Genomic DNA, 23,059 nt, shown 5'->3' with positions numbered 1-23,059 from the left:
GTAAAGCTGAAAATAATTATTTATTAAAAAAAAAATTACAGAGATACACACAGAACAAATGTTTGGTCAAACTTTGTAATTTTTCTCATTTTGTTAAGCAGGGTGGAGGGACGTGACTTTGCCTTTTTCGCAGCCCAGCATCCTCCTGCAGTCTGGGTCATATGATGTGACATGACATCACAGGTGAACTTCACATGGTCAACAGGAAACGGTGAGATGTGGGGTGTAAACATGAAACATGAAATTTCTTGGCAATCAATAGGGAAACAAAATAATCCGAAAGGTTTCGTTGAATTTTAAAATTTTTAAAACTGAATTTTAAAGTTCCTTCATATTACTTGGAGGTCTTAATAAAGCGGTGAGTGATTTTGGATCTTCAGTTATCCTTTTTCCTCACAGGCGTTTCTGTGCAATCAGTGACCCCACCACAACACCAGTGAGCAAGGTCACTCCCGCCAGGAACCACTTCTTGAAGTTTTCCTGTGACCTTCTGCTGTCTGCCGCTGCATCTTTCCCAAAGATCTCCGCAAAGCGTTCCTGCAAATAAACACACAAACAACATATGACAGTCATATGACAGTTTCACTCCAAATCAACAGGCAAAATCGAAGTCTTTTTAGGATAGTGGTTCTCAATGGGGAGGTGGGGGTTTAGGGGAGCGTGGCCTACAAGGGGGCCCCAGGTGACCTTTAAGGGGGGGCTCAAGATGACTAGTATTTTAAAATGAGACAAAATGAGTATTATAACACATTAAGAAAACAAAGATAATTCTTATTTGGCAATTTTTATAATGATAAAAAGTTTTCCAGTTAATGTTAAGCTCTAAAATATTTTATTGGATAGAAATTTTGTGAGTGAGAGGGGGTTCTTTGAATATTTACAGTGGGGGCCTTGGATTCAGAACGGTTGGGAACCCCTGTTTTAGGACCATTAAGTCTCATTATAATGTAGGACTGCACGATAATTTATCGCAATACCACTAAATCCTATTGAAATCAAGCTGGCTGCGATATGCAATGTGTCGATATTTTTTTAATGCGTAGCTTGTCCGTGAAGCATGGCTCTGGGATCAATAGGAAATGCTGCTCGATCTAAAAGCAGTGCCAGTTTGAGTCGCTTATAATGTGCATTTGAAAAAGCAACACCCGTCAAACATGATCATTATAATATAAATATATTTTATTATCATAAAAATACCCGATGAGGCTTGAGTAACAGTGATAAAATGATGTCCATAGGCATTTCCTAGATTCTAGAACTTGTTATGGTCTTCTTCTGCAGTGCGAATGCGTATTTGGAGTTTGCGCACGAGCGCGCCCTCTGGCTTTCGGATGCAGCAGCATTTTCCGTACTTCACTCAAAAGCTGTGCATAAATCACGTGATATTTATCGTCGGTTTATCGCGACAGCCCTATTATAATGAGACTTTTTTATGACAAATAATCATGTAATTTAGACATTTTGAGTTTTTAAAATTCCCATTATTCTCAATAGTCAATCTCGTTACTGTAATACAGACATTTGACCTTCCATTATGCATTGATCCTGCTTATTGTAACACACTAGATTTACCTTAAGGCAAGATTTTGAGCTGAAATATTACTCAGACATGCTCCAAGTAAAGTATGTGGAAAATTCCAGAGCTGTAACAAACATTATGACAAGCCATTCATACAGAAGAGGAAAATATTACCATGCCCAACCATCCAATCACATTATTTCCTAAAACTAACTGATTGCCAATTGCCTAACTCTATCCTTGTCCTTCCCCCACAGTCCTACTATTAAGCCCGCCCTTATTTGAGGCACGTTTGTGTGTGACAATGCATTATTCATTCTGTAACCACAAGGGGGCGAGATTTACCTTGTCTGTTTCAAATACTCCCCCCTAACCTAATTTCTCAGCAGGCTTTCACCCCCCCCTCCCTATTTGAAAGGGGATTTCAGGCTTTATAATGTAACCAGTTTCCTCTGGGAGCACACATAAAGTGGAGCACACCAATTGCCAATGAAAGGCGAAATAACTGCAGTGCCTGATCACTGTAAAAAATATATGGCTAAAACATGTTCATTTGGATACAAGCGATTTTCTGTTGGCTACTGACTGCTGATGTGGAGTTAATGCAATTACTGACATCACATTTTTGGTCCAGGCATTACAGCAATGCAACAAAAATAATCAGTGTATGCAGGCGATTACAAAACAAGACTAAAAGTCTTGGGGGACACACAGTCACACACACACTTTTGCGCAGCTATCTTTATGAGGACATACATTGACGCAATGCAATCTGTAGCCCATTACCCTAACCATCAGAACTACATGCCTAACCCTAACCCTTACCCTAAACCTAATTATAACCTAAACCCTAAAACCAAGTCTTCACCCTCAAACAGCCAAAATGTCCTCCTCACTAGGGCTGTCAGATTATTAAATAATCGTCTCATCTCGATTGTTTGACCTCATCGCGATGATTTCGGATCATCGCAATTATCGCACATCTCTATAGAAGACACTAGGGGGAGCTGTAGTGCATCTGCATATTACATATTTTAGTGTATATATTGTTACTAAAGCATGGAAATACTTGTAAAATGTACCACCACAACACAATCACTTAAAAAAAACTAAAACATATACAAATTACCTGCAGTACAATTTAATATTATTTAAGCAAATCTCAGTGTGAAAACCAGTCTACCAAAATCTCATTAACACACAAGTAAAATTTTACTGTAGTCTTGCAAGTGAGAAAAAAACAGACTAGAAGCTTTTCTATGACTGATAGTATTTTAATGGTGGCTTCAATTCACACCTGATCAATTTACTTCATTTACAAGTATTTGGTGGTTGACAGGTAAAAGCCTAAACCTTAAATATATGATGACCCAATTTTTTCCGAAGTATTTCCAAGAAAAAAACATAGTCTTGTATTCAGAACAATATGGTCGTTTCAATCGCTGAATCAAAAATGAATGAGAATTAAATGTCAAAGCTCAAAAACAGACAATTAATCGCCATAATCGCAATGATTTATTAGACAATTAATCGTCAATCAAATTTCATAATCGTGACAGCCCTACTCCTCACTTTACTCTCCTTGTCCTCACACCGCTGGTCTACAACTCAAACCGGTCCTCACAAATATAGATGTACAAGCACGCACGCACACACGCACGCACGCACACACACACACAGGCTTTGGTTGACTATCCCCGTGGGGACAGTCCATAGGCGTAATGTTTTTATACTGTACAAACTGTATATTCTATCCCCTATCTCTAACCCTATCCCTAAACCTAAAGATCATAGAACACTTTTTGCATTTTTAGATTTGTAAAAAATATTGTTCTGTACAATTTATAAGCTTTTTTGCCCCTGGGGACCTCAATTTTGGTCCCCACGGTAACAAGAGTCCCCATGTGTTGGTGTGTATTCAGGTTTAGGTCCCCACCGGGATATACAAACATGAACACACACACACACACACACACACACACACGCACGCACGCACACACACACACGCACACACACAAGCCTCAGACGCCCACCCCTGTTTTCCACTAAAGAACACTGATGTCATCCTTTAGTCCTTCCCGTTGGCCTAGTTATCTATAAAACCTTGAAAACATGGTAAAGTATGTGGAGGACGGAATAAAACCATCTGATGAATTTAACATGTTCACGGTCGCAACAATTACCAGTCACTGGAAGGCAGGGTTTCTCCTCAGAATGAAACAAAAGATGCCACAGCATCTTCACTGACAGCAAGAACTTTCTATGCAATGACTAGGCCATGGCTCCCTGTGTTTGTGCAAGCTTCCCCTACAGTAAGCCTATTGTATACCGTCCCAAAAACAGTTTTACACATAACTGCGCAAACAGAATTGGGTAAAAATAAAATTCACCCAAATCACACAATTATGACACAAATTCAACCAAGCCTGAGGAACATTCTGGGGTGGAGTTACTAATGCGACAGTCAAGTCAAATAACATGCTTAATTAAAATTGAAGTCAAATATTAAAAGTTGTAAATTCGTTCTAAGGCAAAAAGACGCCTCACCTGAAATGTAGGTGGATAAGGCAACGAAGACTAACAAAGGTGAAGTAACGTGAGAGATGGCACAAGTTGGACGTTAAGCGTAAGATCATAGGAATGTGTCACAGGCGTAACCACGGCAACTCCTGTCACACATAAACGTTTACTGATGCAAATGAGAGCTAATTCATAGGAAATTAATGAGCGAGTCTGAGGGAGGGGTGATGGGAGTGGCACAGGCTGATAAAAGACATGCAGTTCCAGAGCAGAGTGGTTATCATGAGCAATGACGCAGCATGTGACATCACAAGCCAGGACTTTAACTCGCTGTCACTCACAGTATGACACTGAACACTCCATGCGCAAACAGATGTGCTCATAAATGCTCAAATCTACTATGGGTGATAATACAAGCGGGTGCGAGGGTGTTATGATGGGTTGAAAATTTGGAACAAATTTCCCTTAAAGTGATAGTTCACCCAAAAATGAAAATTCTGTCATCATTTAGTTAACCTCATGTAATTTCATACCTGTATAAATTAATTTGTTCTGACGAACACAGAGAAAAATATTAGGAAGAATGTTAGCCATTTTCAGTTCTGGAACATCTTTGACTATCATAGTAGGAAAAATTAAATGGTAGTCAAAGGTGCCCCAGAACTAGCCGTTTTCTTAAATTCTTCAAAATATCTCATTTTGTGTTCAACAGAACAAAAAAGATACAATATTTTGTTCCTACTATGGTAGTAGATGATGTCCCAGAACTGAAAATGGCTAACATTCTTACAAATATCTTTCTTTGTGTTTAACAGAACAAAGAAATGTATACAGGTTTGAAACAGAGTAAATGATGACATAATTTTCATTTTTGGGTGAGATAGCCCTTTAAATGTGTCACTTTTTTCATTCATATTATTGGCCACTTGGCAAAACTCATATTGCGTAGATCTCAAAGTAAATATAACTTCACTCGTTCACTTCCTCAGTCACATCTACGTCAACGTCAGGTTGTTTAAACACAGCCAGCGCTGACCTCATTGTGAACGGAGAACAGAGAGGGTGTGCTTCAGTTAATACATGACTGTAGACGATCTATTTAAACATGAGCAACCTCTGAAGGAATGCTAATATTTATGATAGCTGAACCCTCCCTAACACATGCTTTGTTAAAGAACATCTCTGAGAAAAAGGTGGGTGGAATGTTCAGTGGTATGACAGCTATTTTTCTTAGTCAGCCCTAAATCGCAAACATGTTAAGACATGCCGTAGAAGGTATGGCAATTGTGTAACAAGGAGTGCTCAGTAATGTTTTATGTAGATTGAGAAAAGTCAGTACATGTGATAGGTGGATCCATTTATAGAGGTTTGGCTTAAACTTGAGCATACATTTATTCTAGAATGATTAAGCAGAAAAACGAAAATATTTCATTGTCATGCCTAAACGCTAAACTGCTGAAACCTCCAAGGCTTATTTTTGACAAGAGACACAGACTTGCACTGAAATTACTGAGCCATATCTACAACTTCTACACAGTCAAGCATCGCTCACATTTTCTTCTGAAAATGTCAATTAAGATGACAATATGACACATCTGTGAGAGTCTTGCAATCTCCTGTAGATACCAAGAGAAGAGGGGCACCATCTACTGTGAGATCTAAGCATTTCCTATCGAGAGTCCGCTAATAAATCACTAAGTGATCACATAACCTGCTTACTTGTTTTATTAATATAACAGTCTGAACAAACTCCTACAGACAATCATTCATATTGTATTCATACAAGTCATATTGTAGAGTATGAATTTTTTCTGAATATTTTTCTTATTTTTTAACTGTTTTGCTGTTTTATTAGTAGTATTTTACATAATTATTGTTATTTCTAAACACTTCTTTGCTATTTAAATGTAACTTGTGTTGAGTCAGACGTATGATATAGTAATTCTGTGCTCGATATTGATTTGTATTGGTTTCGGAAAGTTTTTTTAAACATGAAATTCCCGTACATAACTTTCTTAGTCCCTTATTGGACAATTCTCCCGGAAAAGCAAGCCCAAGCGTCAACCCGCCAGAGCGAGAAGAAAGAGCACACACACGCGTCAACCAGGGAGAGCGGAGAAGGAGCATGCGCACACGTCAACCAGCTGGAGCAAGAGCGAAGTTCAGGTGTTTGTTTGTTCACTGCATTTCGGTGAGGAATGTAATATAAACGGTGGATATAGCGCTGGATTTGGAGATCGTTTGAAACTGATAGATGGTCATTATGTCTGTGTTTTGTTGGCAATGGGTGCGCACGTGCTTTAGTTCCGCAAGCCCCCCCACCCCGCCCCGCGTGTAGGAGGTCGTATGTTTTCTGAAATAATTGTCAGCTGTATCTATCTTTTAAAAATGTGATCAAACTACAGACGCTACAGATATTTGAAGGGTGCGATACTATTCTGAAAGTACTCAAGATTAATACGAGATATGCAGAAACTGTCGGAGTTATGGCCACTTTAACTTAACATACAATACATAAGCTTATCGGTCCTATACCCAACACACAGGTAGAGCACATGCCCTGACATGTCTAACAATACAGCCAAACACACTTCATCATGCCTGACTATATTCATGACTAGTGTGTTCTTAACAGCTCTCAACCCAACGTGACTATTTTACAACTACGCCTTAAAAGATCTACACCTACAGAACTGATGATCCACAGTAGGTGTGACTGAGTGAATAAGAAAGCATGTGTACATAAACGCTATCTGTCATGAAAACCTGATTTTACTGGCCCCAAACACCGCCGAGGTTATGCGAAATCTCCCAAGAGATACTGGCTGCTAGGCAGCGGAGACTGCCAGGCGTTTTCCACAGCCCTATCAGAACAAAGAGCACATACAAACCTGGAGAGTGAAACCAGGTGCAAGGTGTCTGCGTTTTGTTAGTTACCACAAGCTAATATCCAAATAGAGGCCAGTAAAGGGACCGATTTGGTTTCTGAAAGAGGTAAAGAGCAGGAGAGGCACTGAAGGGGTATTAAACCTGGCAGAGATGATAAAGGGGGGCAAAATTGCAAAGTCATCCTCATCACGTTGCTGCAGTTACAATACAGCTACTGAGCTACTTGGTTCACATCAGTGTATTTCATCAAGTTGAGCTTGATGCAAGACAGAGAGAAAGAAAGAAAAAAGAGATTGGGATGTTGTGAAAGTGTCACACAGAGTCTTCAGTTTGGTTGAGTCAGAGATCCTGGTTTCTCCTCTGTTACACCATCCTGACCCCTTACCCTCACCATGGTGTTTGCTTGGCCAATGACATGCTTTCCGGAACGGCTTGTTCTGTTTACATACACATGATGGATGATGCAGTCACTTACAACATAATGCGTTTCATACAAAACCGTGCATGGCTATTCTTCTGTACTGAAACCGGAGGATTGGTATGTCTGAACATACGCCAGCTACTAAAAAAATCCACAGATGGGTTTCACTGCCCATCACCTTTCATACTTATACCTGTGAAACTGCCTTTTCTTGTTTGGCTGACCAATGATAATTCTCTGTGAGACAATTGCTTTTCTAAAACCTACTGAGCTGCCTACAAAGGCATTTTAAGTCATCGTAGGAGAGCTCGCAATGCGAAGGCTGTTTCTACAGATAAGCATTTTAATTATGCTGCCTAACACCGTGTCCTAACCAGACACATTATTAAAGGTATCTGTAGCGAGGAAGGCGGGACGAGAGCCGTGTGGCAGGAAGGCGGGGCCGGTGGCGTGAGTGATAATGAGTATCAGCTGTGCGCGCACTGGTCCCGCATGCCGACGAGAGAGGACCGGGCCCGGAAATGTTAAGTTTTGTTTATGATCGTGTGGCCAGCAGTCGTCCGTGGGGGCTGCCGGCCTGTTTTTACTACTGTTTATTGTTTATTTATTTTTGATTAAAGTGTTTGAATGTTCGCCGGTTCCCGCCTCCTTCCTCTCCGTTTTATTGAGGTTTGCTACAGTATCTTTTTAATGTTAGCTAGCACAAGAGATATGTGCATTTGGATTCACATGAACAAGAAATCCCATGGAGCAAATAAAACCAAGACAGTTGTGGCAAATTTTTTTGACTACAAATAAACATTTTTCATTAAGTACTGTAAAGCATAGTTAACCAAGCCGCAGTCCACAACTTATATTGGTAAAAATAAATAAATTAGTTATTGCGCATCTACATCTAGTTTATTGCGCGTTTGCAGTCACTTCACCATCCCATAATTTGCAGCAGTAAGCTTATAATAATGTTTTATTAATAAATAATAATATGATATATAAATGTATTAAAGGCATGGTGGGTGATCCTGAAACATTTTTTGTCATGTTGGTTGGAAATCTCTTTACATCCTGATAGCAACCAAGTATATTGGTCAAATCAATTTTTATTATTATATTTCGTCTGTGAAAGGAGTAGAACCAAAAAACGTTCGCCCAATCAAAACGTTCTGGCCGAACGCTGTGACTGGTCATGTGTACATTTTCAGCCAACGTATGTTGCATACCACTGCGCACCCTGTTCACGCAGACATCATACATCATCAGCACCGCAGCACGCTCACATCCGCTGTGTCAATGTAGGGAGAATGGCGAACAATCTGCAACAATCAAGCTTTCCTGCGGAACCGACAACAAGTAAATCTACAAAACGAAAGTCAATTTTTGAAACAGCAGTGACCAAAAAACGTCTGGATCATGAAAGAGGAAAAACTTGAATTAACATCGGTTCAGCTTTTACACGATGGAGACAGCTCCAGCAGGCAAAGGGGCTTAAAAACGATACAATGGTTGCTCTCTTTCTTTTGGACAGGTATGTACATGCTTCGAGAAGAATTTGATGGATTTAGTTTGTAATTCGTTAGATTTACAAAATACATTCATGTGTTTGGAGGAGGCGTGGCTTTGGACAGCGAATGGAACCTTTAATTCTCAACTACCCAAATATAACACAAATAAAAGCTCTCAAGCTGGAGACCAAAAAGATATGGACAGCCTGAGGCTGGCAACCAAACAAAGCAGTCGAGTTCCCATCAGATGAGAGCAATGGAATGTTAAGGAGATGTCTTACAACAACAGAATAGGCCCTGTGGCCTCTATAAAACGCATTGAGCCTGAGTGGTGAGACAAGAAGAAACCGGTGAGATTCTTCAGTGAACTTCACCGGCTCACAGCAGAACAATTATAACCAGTCCGGAAGGGCAGGATTTCCTCACAATCGCAGGAATGTGGACACCGTCATGCCTGTGTGGAAATCAGCTGATATGGAGCAAGCTTTGAGATAGTGAGAGAAAAAAAGCTAAATTCCAACTGTGCACCACATCAAGTCAAGAACAGGCCTAATGTTTTCTCGCTCAATAATCTCTGCTGAGTCACTCGGCTTCCAGCTGAAACATGAAATTTCTGATCTGTGATGGTCAGGATGGTGGAAACTGAGAGGGGAAAGAAAAGAGGTATAAAACACTGAAGCTAAATAATTCCAGTGAATCATCACAAGACAAGACATGTGACAGACACGGTTGTTCTAGAATCACATGAATGTTGCAGAACAAACTGGTTGTCAATAGGCTTTATGTTAAATACGCAGAAACAGGAAAACAGGTCTCAATGCAGGTTCGGGTCTTTTGTATGCACGTTGTTACATATAATAGAGCTGTTTTACTCAAAATGCCTTTACAAAGATCCCAAAGATGAGCTTAATCAAACTACCATAATAGGAAAGGTTTCCTAAAATAAAACATGGCTAATAAAATGTAATGATATTAATTAAAAATATTATCGCTCTACCAAACAATGTCGTTTCTCATAAACAGAACACAGATGCAGCAACATATGCAGTGGTGCAGTGATACCTACGTATGTAATGCGGTTAGCTGTACAGTATATTTCTGGGAATTTTAAAACAGTTTAAATCATGACACATTACAACCAATCATAATCAAGGATCAGAACGAACCATTTAAAAAGAAGACGCTAGATTAGCCAATTATCTCAAAAATGTATAACTGTTTGTTCATACTGTTGTTAACACTTGCTCCAACAAGTCTTCTGGTTTGGTAATGTAACATTCGAGATATACTTTATACTCTATATTTTAGAAATGTGAAACACCTTTTAAGGGGAAAAACAACAAGAAATCAAAGACTGTTTGCCGCGTCTCTGATCAAACTGTACCGGTCATTTCATCATGTTTAGGTCAACAGAGTGTATCATCTCGCTTACTCCAAGGGTGTGATGCTGTGAAGGCAGATGCTTCAGAGTAAATCTGATGTCACCCTGGTATTTACCTATTACATCAACTCACAACAAAGCCAAACATTTTTTTGAGTCTTCCACTCCTTACAGAGAAGTCTCTTTCTCTGGTCAAGTCAATTTCGTTGGAACACATACCTTACATGTTTCCAAATATGGGAAGTAGGTTTCTTTAATGACAGCATCTATTTGTCAGGCACAGAAAGTACAGTTAACTTGAAACCAGAGTAATACGGGCCTGGACAGCAACCTTGTTGCTTCATTTGCACTAAATGTTCTCACACATTGACATTGCTTGGCCAATCAGATTAGATGACCGTAACTGACAAAGAGTGTTGAAATTCAGCTAAACAGAGCTGGGACATACTATTATAATGTTGCATCTTTACAGATCAACAATGTACCCATATTGAGCACAACAGCGCTCTTGCTCGTAACGCATTGCTTAAATCCCCAGCATCCAATTTTCCAGATTACATCAATTTTGTCTTTCCCCTGAAATATCATTAGTGTTTAATTATGCGATCCTTTAAAGGAAGGTGATGACATGTCCAAACACCAAAAGGTCGTAAACTACGCAAATTTAGCTGACAATTACCGCAACTGCTGTGAAAGAGGCTCCACTAAACCCTTGGCCCAAATTAAATTTAGACCACCTAGCATCCAATCAGATTACGGCATGCGATGTAATCCGATAGGCACATCTCCTTGTTTTATTTTAGGCCATATCTGGAGGATATATGTCTGCCGGAGGTGTGCTTTGTGCTCACTTTGGCTATGCGGACGTTTTTGTGTGTACTGTAAATGAATTAAAGAGGAGATTAATGAGTCAGGAGAGAGGGGATCAAACTCCAATCTGTTCCATATCTCACTGGGGAGGCGTCACCATCAGCTCTCATTCTGTCAGAAAAATCCCAGTGAGCACACAGCTGGGTATCCCACACACACAGACCCGGCACAGATTATAGAAAGACACGTAGACCCAAGCCATCATGAAGATGCATAAACACAGATCGAGCCAGATTTTTTCATCCGTCTTAAAACACGCTCATACAGACAGTCTCTAGTGATATTTGTCAGGAAACAGACTGCATATTGGAAGACCTAAAGTGTATGAGCACACTAGCCATGCCAACACGCAAGTCCAGACATGGTATGGTGCCAAGATGGTCATGGCTATAATTGAGTTACAGCGGGTTTGTGATTAGTTAAAAAAAAGAATTTCAATAAATCATTATTTCTTAAGAAGTGTGAAAGCATTGACCGCAATGAGTAAACATTACAGAGTCAACACTGCTTAAACAGATTGTGTTAGACCAGTTATTTATAATTATATACAGTATACAGTAAAATCAGATCAAATTATGATGATCAATGAAGAAATCCAGTGAAATTGATGAAACTAAACTTTGCATCAAACTAAAAATTTGACTATACACAACTTACAAAAAACATAACAAACGATTCAATTATTGCAAACATGCAATATTGCATATTTGCGATATTTTTCGATAAACTGTGCAGCCCTAGTCAGAAGCAATGGCTCTTTGTTCATGACTGTCAATAAACCTTCTGATGTGACCTCAGATTGCTCTCCATAATCTGATATCAACTACAAGTGATGGAGAGGGGGTTTACAGAACATGGAGGAAAAGGGATGAACAGAATGGACAGAGAGAGAGAGAGAGAGAGAGAGAGACAGAGAGAATTGCTCATGACCTGATTTCCAGTGTAAACCCGCTCTGTTTGATCACAGCAGTGCATTGAATACGCATACAGAAACAATCTGATCTCACTGCCCCCCACCACTCTTAATCTGGCATGATTTGGGCATCATACACTCAGATTAGTTTTTATTCTGAGTCAGCTAAATATGAGTTAGTCACCCCTGAAACACTGCAGTGAGCTTTGCTCTCCAATGACTCTATGACTTCATCTCAAAAGTACAAACATGTTTACTCAAAAACATTCACAATAAGGGCCTGTCCAAAATTGCACATTTCATGTGTATTCGCGGTCTTGCGATGACCATTAAGTACACGTACAGAAAACTGTGGGTGATCCATTTGTCATTGTAGGATTTAGAAGGGTGCTTACGAATGCCCCCTTTGTGGTCACCATGCACCTTTAAAGTACAGTGAACTACTACCAAGCAATCCATGCGGCATTACGTTGACAAAGTGTGGCATCAAAGCAAGACAAGAGGGGGCGGCATTTGGAAATTATAATTGTATATTAAAGATCGCGTATCACAGGCAGTTTCTGCCAATCTCATATTAATCTTGAGTGCCTATACAGTAGCATTGCATACGTCGTATCTTCAAAGAGTATTTAGTTTGAACAAATTTATAAAGGAGAGATACAGCTGTACGATTATTTCCAAAAAAACACGAGCTGCTAGTGGTGGGACTAGTGGGACGGAACTACAGCACGAGCAAGCGGCGCATCATCCCTTTGTGTTTTGTACATTATGCACGTACACGCCGATTGCCAACAAAACACAGACGTATGACTAGGGCTGGGAATCGTTTCAATTTTATTGATTCCGATTCCAATTCTGCTTATCGATTTCGATTCTTATCGATTCCCAGTTTCAATTCCACAGTTGAAGTAAAACATTTAGATATCAACCTGTATGGTCATTTAGCCTGCTTATTGACTTGTTTGCAAAATATATATATATATACTGTATATATATATATATATATATATATATATATATTTATGAGCACCGTTTTGTGTATATTTAAACATAGAAACACACAACATAGAAACACACCTTTTCTGATTTATTACAATTTGTATTATCATAGTTGAACTACATCATGGTTAAACTGCAGTTACTATAATGCAACTATGGTTAATTTGTGATTCCTGTGCTTTAATACAAATTCTATAGCTAAACTATGCTTACTATAGTAAAAAATATCGATAATGTTCATAAGGGCTTTTATTGAGATATCAGCAGATCATGCAACGCATGTACTTTTCTGAAAATATGCACACAGGAACTGATACGAGGAATTCAAATTTTAATCTCAAGTATCCGATTCCTATTCCTTTCGATTCCGATTCCAAATTGGAATTGATTTTCGATTCCCAACCCTACGTATGACTTAGTTTGACTTACCGTGTGCAGTTCATGTCCGCATCTTTTAGCACTGGGACCGCGCCATCTATCAGTTTCAAACGATCTCCAAATCCAGTGTTATATCCACCGTTTATATAATATCCATCACTGAAATGCCGTGAACAAACAGACACGCCTTAACTTCACTATCGCAAGAGTAACAAGCTGCAGCGCAGCCCATCTTGACGCAGCGCAGATAACCTTGATGGTAAGCGGGTCTCGCTCGTCGGTTGGCTTGTGGGCGGGCTCTTTTGCCTTCGCCCTGCTTTTGGCAAATAAAAGGAATAGGATCCCTGTGTTAGAAAAAACTTTCTGAAACAAGTTGGAGTGCTGGGCGAGTGTATCAAGTACAGAAATCATACGTCCAACTCGATTTTTAATAAGTTGACCATGTTAAGCATGAGAAGCCAGCACGTTTAACAGTGTAAAGAAGTCAGAATGCATGACATAGCATGATACCCGATCTTTTCAGTTTGTCAGTTTATGGCCACCTGAATCAGAATATAATTGGTGCCATCTTGTCAACAAACCCAAAGGTGATTTCTCGATCAAAAAAGTGATTTGCCTCTTTTTTTGAAGTTCTTCTGAAAAGCAGAAATTCCAATAAAACCGCACCTTACTGCTTGATGTTACTGCAGTTCATAGCTAGAAGCCATTTAGCGTTTGTTCTGAAGTGAAATTGTAATGAATACGCAGCTGTGTGAGAGCACAATGCACACTTTTAAGCCACAATTCGGTCAGATGAACAATGAGCTTAATGTTATCCACTGCTCTGAGACAATAACAATGCCTCTGACAGATAGCAAGTGTTTTCAGTGGGCCGGTGGTCTTTGTTATTGGAAGCTAATTGCAGCGCGGTTTTATGATTCTGGCTAATCTCGGCTAAAGTACATTAGGAAAACCGAGCTTACAGGTGTATGTTGCTCTTCCACACAAATGACTAAACACTCACACAGTGCGTATGTGGAGGATATTTATTAGCTAAGACGACAGGAGAGCAGCAGCTAAGAAGCTAAAAGCACTGGAGTCGAACTTTAAGATACAGAAACATAATGAAAACAATCGCAAGAATATGCTAATTTCTAAATGGGCTGTAGCTGTGAACGTATGCAAGATGTCTGCTAAAGATCTGTAGATCTGGAAAACATCTGCTGTGTAAAAACATCTGATAAACAGCTCAGAAAAGGTAGTTTTACATGCATTCTAAATCATAAACATCTTACAGATATCTTCTAGATTTCTATACGACATCTGACAGAAGACATATCAGAAACGTATGAGCAAACAATCCAAAAAAATATGTCTTGCAGACATCAAGTAGACGTCTCCCAGATGTATGTGTGCTATCAGGGCATGCTCAAACGTGTGGAAGATAATCAATGATCAGAATGTAAAACATGTATGTTCGTGGTTACACAATGTAGTTATCATGCTTACATTATTTACGTTTATTTCTCTAAAGCGACTAACAGTGCATTCAAATCATACATTTGTACCGTATCCACAACCTATGTGCTGCTAACATCATGCTCTTCCATATGAGCTCCAGTTTCAAAATACATATAAATTACTTCAAATTGGTTCAACTTAAAGCATTATCATATTGTAGTGCCCTAAGTAGTGCTCTGCTCTTTACTCCCCCACCGCTCCAACCCTCTCACGGAATGCTCCATTTCCTCCCGTTATCTGGCAGAATGGATCAGGCCAAGCTTTCTTGAAGGTAAGTCCCCCTTCATCTCTCCCCATGTCTGTGACATAAGAGCAGTAGTCCTTCAAATCTCACCTTCCCCCAGCCACCACCCCCCACTCCTTTCCTCTCTCTTTCTCTTGCTGGAAAGGTGGATGCTGGAGGAGCCTGGAAGAGAGATCACACCATCTGTTTACTGACATTTTCACTCTTGTCAGCAACAAACAAACACCAAATTAACACACACACAAAATAAATGCATGTGTGTAGTCAAAAATACAAAACTCAACAAACCAAACAGAAAAAGTAGACTATTTTAAATCTTTTAAATGATGTTTAGCTCTGGCTTCCCCATATCTCATCTGTTATGAGGGCAGAGGTCAGGATGAACTATGACCTTGAGAATAATAATGGGAGAGCATGTGCGGCGCCACTGGCAACTGCGACAAATAAACATTACTGACTGATGTATCACAACATAAAGAATTGCATCTTTCTTCGTGTGTGATGGATGGAGTGGCACATTTTGTGCTCGACATCATCACATCTGGATTGTATGCACTACTGCTGTCATTGTGTGTTTACAGCCAAGTGCCTCACCTGGATGCTGCAGGCTGTATGCGTGTGTGTGTGTACCCGCAGGTTCTTTGTTTAAGGTAATCACATGCTCTGCGTGTGCTATAATCTCATATACCATCGCAAATGAAAGGCGTGTGTAAAAATCCATGAAGTAGAACATTAATGTACACCGCATTTTGAAATGCGACATGCATCCACACACACTAATTGGCGATTCCACGCTGATGAACGCTGGCAAACATGCGCGACTCCAACCCAGACACAATTGACCAGGAGCACAAAAGCAGCCGTATAGTCTGTCATGCGACACGCTCGCAGAGAGGGCGGTGCCGATGTATCGGAGCTTGACGAATGGTTGCGGGAGGTGTTGTGAAGAAGCGTGTCGCAAACACGTCTGGCCAGCACGCGTGGCCATCACGACTGGCAGATCAATTGGAGAGACAGATGACCAGTACAGTGAAGGGATGATGGATGGCGAACGCAGAACGGATGCGACGGCATGAAGGGGTGAACGGGGGCAATAACGTGGTGACGCAGGCATGTTGTTGCATATCTGATCTGCAACACATCCATCCACGTGAGACTGAGGGAAAGGCGGGGGAGACTGAATGAAAGAAAGAAAAAAAAGAAAATCGAAAGAAAGGGAAGAGACGATAAAAGGATGGATGAACAGAAAGTAAAAGCGATGAAGGAAGGGCAATGGAGAGGAGGGGGGTTCCCATGGGTGTTTCCTGTGCAAACAGGATAGACAATGAGAAGCATTTGTACGTGTGACAAACGCGTGTGTTTTGTATCTGCATTTGTATACGTTTGATGAAACTGCAGCGTGACAGCTATACACATAATGCAATGACTAACGTAAATGTGTGACAGTGATTAAAACGTGACAAAAGCGAGACTTTGTTTATAAGCGTGCATGCATGAGTGCATTACTGCATCAGTGTGTTGACTAATGGACCGGGGTGTTCAGAAGTCAATGTTCTTGTTAGGAGCAGAGTAAATGCTTTCCTAAAAGAACTGGACTTGACACGGTGCTAATAAGGGTTTCTAAGGAACAACTCATACTAGGGCTGTGCAATTAATCGAAAATAATTGTAATCGTCAATTTTGGCCTTCAACAATTACAAAAACAAAATAATCACCGTAAAACGATTATTGTGCAACATTCCATTTTGTAAGGATCATCTCTTTTCTTGTGGTATACTGTAAATCCACAGCGCACCCCCTTCCTTTACAGTTGTTCAGCTGTGCTATTTCTTTACATTTATTTTTCAGTTGAATTCAAAGCCAAGTTTTTTTATTTTTCTATGTTGTTTTAAAGCTTAGTGAATAATCATGTTAAATAATCGGGATCTCAATATTGGCCAAAATAATCGTGATTATGATTTTTGTCATAATCGAGCAGCCCCAACTCATACAGAAACACACTAAAGCAGGAACCGTGAACAAAGCAGGTGTAGTAAGAGTGCAGTCCCCACCCAACGCCCGCTTGCATCTCTATTTTGCCCTCCTACCAGTTATTGCCCTTAAACTCTCACCGACCTAAAATAATTGATCTCATACTAGCCTAAATGAACAAAGGCAGTTACCCAGAGCACATTCACATATAATTCAAACCTAATTGGTAATATCCCAACCCCCTACAGCAACGGACTCCTCTAGTGCAATGGTGAATTCAACACTGAAAATACCATCACACACATACACTTTCACATCTGTTATTCTTTACCCGTATCTCCAAGTCCTTTCAATTTCTGTCACCTTGACTCAATTTATTCTCAATCCATTACTTTCCGAGGTATAACCACTTATCAAACAATCACTGTATTTTGGGCATTTTTACAGTATCAGAGTATCTGTTTACACTCTATCTCCTGCACAGATCTTGCCCGGAGCAGAAGAGAGACATGCAGGTATTGACATACACCTGCAACGTGCAGCTGCCAACGACTTTCACTGCATAATTGTGTGCACAGAACGGGAACGAGACAAAAGTGTGGTCGAAAAGTGTGCCTGTGGGAGGGGAAAGCAGACAAAAGTCCCAAAAATGAGTGCGAGACGTGAACGAGTCTAAGTGGGCACTGGGCATACCCCATTTTTATTTGGATTTTTTTGTATTCCACTTGAAGAAAAAGTCATTAAGGTTTAGAATGACACAAGTGAGAGCAAATAGTGACGTATCTGTAAAATGTCCCTTTAAATCCCCCACATGAATCAGTATGCGAACTCTCACTATCGTTCTGCTTCAATGCATGGAAACCTGCACTAGAAAAGCCCCTATTCTGTTCGACAGTGAAAACTGAGAATGCACGTGTGCATATGCATTTCCCTGGCTTCGAGATAAGCTGCACTGGCCTGTTTGAGGTTGAGCATCCGTAAGTGAACCTCTGCTGAAGTTTGACTGGCAGACTTTGAGTGCTGCTGAATGCGAGTGGGATGAAGAGGGTTGAGTGGGTGTGTGCAGAAAGGCGGCCTACATTCATTGAGAGCATGTAACACATGCATGTCTGCCTTTATATGTCAGACACACAGACCTCATTTTCCTTCCCTATTGAGGAAGTGACATCAAGAGCGCATCCTGCAACTTCTGCTAAAAGTGAACCAAAAACGCAGCTGGGTGTAATACTTCAGGATGTGAAGCCGCAAGCCTTCATTCATTTTTTGTCTGTGTAGTGCCATTCAGCACTTTAAACTCATTGTAATACACTGACCGGCATGTCCTTCTTTCCCCACTACTCTGTAGAAATCCTGTTACTTCTTATAATTTGGTTAAGTTAATTCTCTTTGGCGATGCCAGTGGCACAGAAGTTACACACTTCACCTTTAAAGGGATAGTTTACCCATTTACGTTTATTGTATGGGTACAAAACCAATGCAAGTGAATGGATGCCATCGCCGTTACCAACATTCTTCAAAATAGCTTTTCATTTTTTGCAGAAGAAAGAAAGTCATACAGGTTTGAAATAACAAAAGGGTGAGTAAATGATGACAGAATTTTCATTTTAGGGTGAACTATTACTAAGTTTCATAGGTCAGGTTATAGCACGTGTTCACTTTTGCTTCCCAATCAAGACGTCACAAGACACAAGAAAGGAACATCAAGGTTGTTGACTAGAACAAAACAAGAGATTGTGCAAAATGATGTGGTTTAGTAAACATGGACAACATTAACAAAACCAGATCAGAGACAGTGTTTTTTCCTCCACTGTCAAAAAACAGCAGTGCTAACAATGACCTTAGACAATGACATCCATATCTCACCCTCACTGACCACCCAATCAGATCGCAGCCCTGTTCACAAAGAAAAAGAGCTGACTTGGACAGGACACTTCCATTACTGCCGCTTTCAAAAAGCAGAAAACCATCACAAAGGTTTCTCACATGACTTTACTCACGCTTAACTTTCATCTGCTGGACAGCTGATCAAGGGAAGAAACAAATGGAAAACAATAAAAAAAACAGAGAAAAGGAAAGCAAACTGTACAGTCCCCTCTTTTCCCAACCATGTGTGCTCTAATTTAGTCTATAGAGTTTTGATTTACAAAAAAGCTAATGAAGATCAATAATCAGCTGACCAGCAGTTGTGGCTCTGTCATCTTATCTCTCATGTCTTTCCCTTCCACAGAGTTAGAGCATCTCCACCCAAGCCCAAGAGAAGGTGGATTCTAAAAACAGCCCGCATCTGGACCCAAGAGATCCAGCGGATTTGCCCATGCAAAATACACACACAATAAATTGCAACAGAACTTAATAATATCCACTTTTTCCATGTTTAAAAACACCCTTAATTTTACAAACAGGAACTGTTCGAGAAAATCTGTGTAGCTCCACCCCACGTGCGTTGAATCTATACTGCATTGTTTCGCAATTCAAAGCTCGGTTTAACAGAATACACATTTTTGAGAATAGACTGGATAAGAAAAAAAGCTGTAGTAGAAAACAAAAAAGAAAAGACAAAAGTGACTTTGCACTCACCCATCCTCCTTGACTCTGGATCCAGGGCTGAATGTGGTTGTCTATGTAGACGATCATCCATTCTGCGATGCGTCCCACTAACGGGCTCATTTCCTTCTCCACGCACTCGACACACAGAGCCCCTCCGAAGGCAAAAAGACCCACGATGCGGCCCCAGTTCACTCCGTCGCGGAACACCTCATCCATCACGCTCTCGAAGCTCTGGTAAGCCGTGGCGGGCGTGATGTGAAGCTGCGTGGAGAGATCACTGAATGCTCTGGAATAACGCAGTTCGAACTCGTTGGCAGAATCCCGGAGCGCCTCCTTCACAGCGTTCAGACTCCCAGTTCCGTTTGTCTGATGTTGGGGGGATGCTGTGGGGGATCTCGGTGGGGTCCCAGTGGAACTAGCACTCGTTCCATTCAGGGAGCCATTAACCAGGTTCGTCGTTCCTGACGCCCCATCCCCGTTTTCTTCAGCCGCCTGCCCCCCTTCAGTCCGATTTGTGTCTTCTGTGAGTCCAATGTGGTTGCAGGGGTAGTTCCTCTGCGAGAGTTTGTGTTTGATAAAAAATACCACCAGTTCTCTGTTATAGTAAGACATATTTCACGTTGTCGCTCGTTGTTTTCCGACGTCTGGTTATAGCTTCTACTTGCTCGTTCTTAGAACACAGTGCACACCCTCGCGTCCCTCTCAGGCTTCTGCCGACGCTCAGGGATGGTGCAATGGCTCATGCCCTGTAGTAAGACAACAGTGCGATGAATTGATCCGTAAACACGCAATCATTTTCACAAACAGGGAGAGGAGGGGGTCAGGGTGAAACGTTGGAAGGGGTTAAGGGGCACAAAAATAAACAGCTTTTTCACCCTCTAAAGCCCTCTTACTTAATTGAGTGGCTTGATCAAAGGAACAGATGGTAGGCTCTCATCACCTACCTCCTATGAAAAACAGACAATTTCGCCTCTTCCCTTGTTCAAGAGATGGTGGGGAAAGGCAATGTATACTTTGACCTTGACATGAGTGAATTTTTAACAGCAGGGGACATGAACAGCCAGCGTGGCTGGAATAATGATTCCCTCATTTAAACAAATCTGGATATAACGGACTGTAATTATTATGATGGCAGAAGAACCAGTCACAGACAAAACATGCCATAGTGATTCATTGTATTAATCATCACGAACGCCTTTAAATCGTTTTGAACTCTTGCATCACCTGTTTACTTCTTAATAAATATATATTTTCTCAGATTCGGTCAAACGGACAGAAAAATAGTAAATCAATTTCTATTTAAACCGACATATTGTTGAATGATTATCGAATTCATGCGAAATTAGTCTTTAATTTCGGATTATAGTGATAAATCATTTAAATTTATTAAAATCTCTGTTAAACAACATGCTTAACAAACTTATATTATACATTTTCTCATTAATATTGAATCATCAGACGTTTTAGACTAAATCGTTTACGCATTACATTATGCGATACCTCGTGGGAAGGGCGCGCGCACGTTGGGGACACGCGAGTTCCCAGGAAACACTGGATCAGACAAACACGTGCTGACAACAACGAGGCACTGTGAAAAACACATGGCTATTGCAAAGCTGCTCTGAACGTAACGAATGAGGTATAAAAACATAAAATATACATTTTTGAATTATTGAACTTTCACCATTGGTACTTAAAATCATTCAGAAATATGTTCTGATATGACGCATATGGTCTTTCTCTAAATTACAAGGCATATTTAATTCGCACATAATGTACGTTAATACATTGTTATGCTAACAGACGGGCTTGAATAGAGAAACATTGACTTCGAATTCCTGAAATTTCTAGAACGACACTCGGTGTGTTTACGAACAAAACGTTACGATCCCGCAGACACAACCACTAGGGGTGTAAGATACAGACAAAGCTATCCAACGTGTTTAGATTGATGTTTAGGTTGTTTATCTGAGTAACGTAAACAACATTTAAAACCAATCAACAAACTCTAGATAGCTTTCGACTTAAACAGTACGACATTTAAACAGTATTCAACCGACATGTTAGACATTAACCAAAACAAAGTCTATTCATAGAAAATCTTTACTTTATCTGACATTATCGTGTTTGTGACAGAACGAAGAGTAAAAGAGCATTCATCTTACCATAACGCAATCTGCTTACTCTTGTCGTAGATTAAATCAACCAAGCAAATATGTCCGAATGCGCATAAGTTACGTGTGTAAATGCTGGTTATAGTGCAAAGGTCGTGCCACAAAATCAAACCGACACCACGGTAGATCAAAAGTAATACTGTGTGTATAAAGAACAAATCAGCAAGGTCTAGTTATTTCTCTTCAAAGCAGACCTCCCCTCCCTGTGATAGGACATTCACACTCCTATATGGCACGACGCCCGCTGTCTACCCACGCCATTACGTAATAAAAGACTCCATTCTGTAGGGCCCAACGCAGCGGCCGAGCGGAAACAAGCAGTCACTTCTGGAAAGCGACCGCAGCCGACGCACACTCGGAGAAACACGATCACGCTTAACCACGTCATTCAGTGAAAACCATAGGAGACGCCAAATCATTGAGCAAACTAAAATTATTCGCAAAACTCTCCATTACTCTAACTTGAAAGTAAAGAGAGCTTTACAAATGTCGATGCAGTAGATACGCGGGATAACGTTACGAGTACGGGAAACGCTAGCAGATTATAATTTTGACATCTGTTATCGCTGTAACGCTAATCTCTCAATGTCTGTGCTGATTCGCATACAAATGCATGCTGTAACGTAACTAATGTCCGCTGAATGTTTGTATTAATTACGAACAAACGCAACACATTGAATGCGTTTGCGCTTTATAAAAGTACTGCAGTCGCAAGATCAGCCAACACTCGTAAAGAGCAAATTAATAACAAGCTCCATACAATTTATGGTTCTTGCTAGCCAACATTACATTTCGCGTAAAATCCAGACCAACTACGTCAAATTTTCCTCCATTCGGCTAGCTAGCAGTGTAGCTAGCGTCATGGAAGATGGACTGGCTGTTCAGGGAACGACGAAATCAATTGAAAGCAAAATGCGGATGAAAAGATAACGTTTCCAATAAATCCTCCTCGCGGACCTTCGGCAACGTTACTTACTCAGACAGTTGAGAAGGCAAAGTCCTGATCTCCCGCATGATCGATTTCGACGCGTTTCTCCTCTAACAGTCTGCAGTCACTGTGGAGCCGCTGTCAGCAGTGTGCATTCAGCAGCACAGGCTACAGGCGCTGAGTTCCGCCCCTTACAGCTGCTCTCAAAACCAAGGGCCTATTCATTTATTACTGCACATACATCAGATGTGCGTGGAAGTCTGTGGAATAATCTATACTGCACTATAAAGTCCGTTGGTTAAACCC

The 23,059-nt window shown here is 40.6% G+C and overlaps 1 protein-coding gene across 3 annotated transcripts; it reads right to left on the bottom strand.

Moving 5' to 3' along the window:
• Positions 1-22,939, bottom strand: bcl2l1 (BCL2 like 1). Of its 3 annotated transcripts, none has more exons than XM_057363104.1 (3): positions 22,802-22,935; positions 19,682-20,397; positions 1-537 (listed from the first exon to the last, which is right to left on the bottom strand). In XM_057363104.1, the coding sequence occupies exons 2-3, from the start codon at positions 20,261-20,263 to the stop codon at positions 394-396; spliced, it is 726 nt and encodes a 241-aa protein (XP_057219087.1). In that variant the 5' UTR covers positions 20,264-20,397; positions 22,802-22,935; the 3' UTR covers positions 1-393. The 3 variants fall into 3 exon arrangements, with proteins under 3 accessions (XP_057219087.1, XP_057219088.1, XP_057219089.1); XM_057363105.1 differs by lacking the exon at positions 22,802-22,935 and adding an exon at positions 21,817-22,153; XM_057363106.1 differs by lacking the exon at positions 1-537 and adding an exon at positions 13,148-15,295 and having other exon boundaries at positions 22,802-22,939.
• Positions 22,940-23,059: the final 120 nt, after the last annotated feature.

The sequence above is a fragment of the Triplophysa rosa genome, linkage group LG21 (assembly GCF_024868665.1).
Source record: "Triplophysa rosa linkage group LG21, Trosa_1v2, whole genome shotgun sequence".
Lineage (NCBI taxonomy): Eukaryota > Metazoa > Chordata > Actinopteri > Cypriniformes > Nemacheilidae > Triplophysa > Triplophysa rosa.
This window is presented reverse-complemented; position numbering and strand designations above follow the sequence as displayed.

Bases quoted from the DNA above. Each gene is read 5' to 3' on its own strand.
- bcl2l1 (XM_057363104.1), bottom strand. From the start codon at position 20,263: ATGTCTTACTATAACAGAGAACTGGTGGTATTTTTTATCAAACACAAA. The intron at 538-19,681 runs GTGAGTGCAAAG...GTTTATTTGCAG, and splicing joins TCCAGAGTCAAGGAGGATGG to GAACGCTTTGCGGAGATCTT.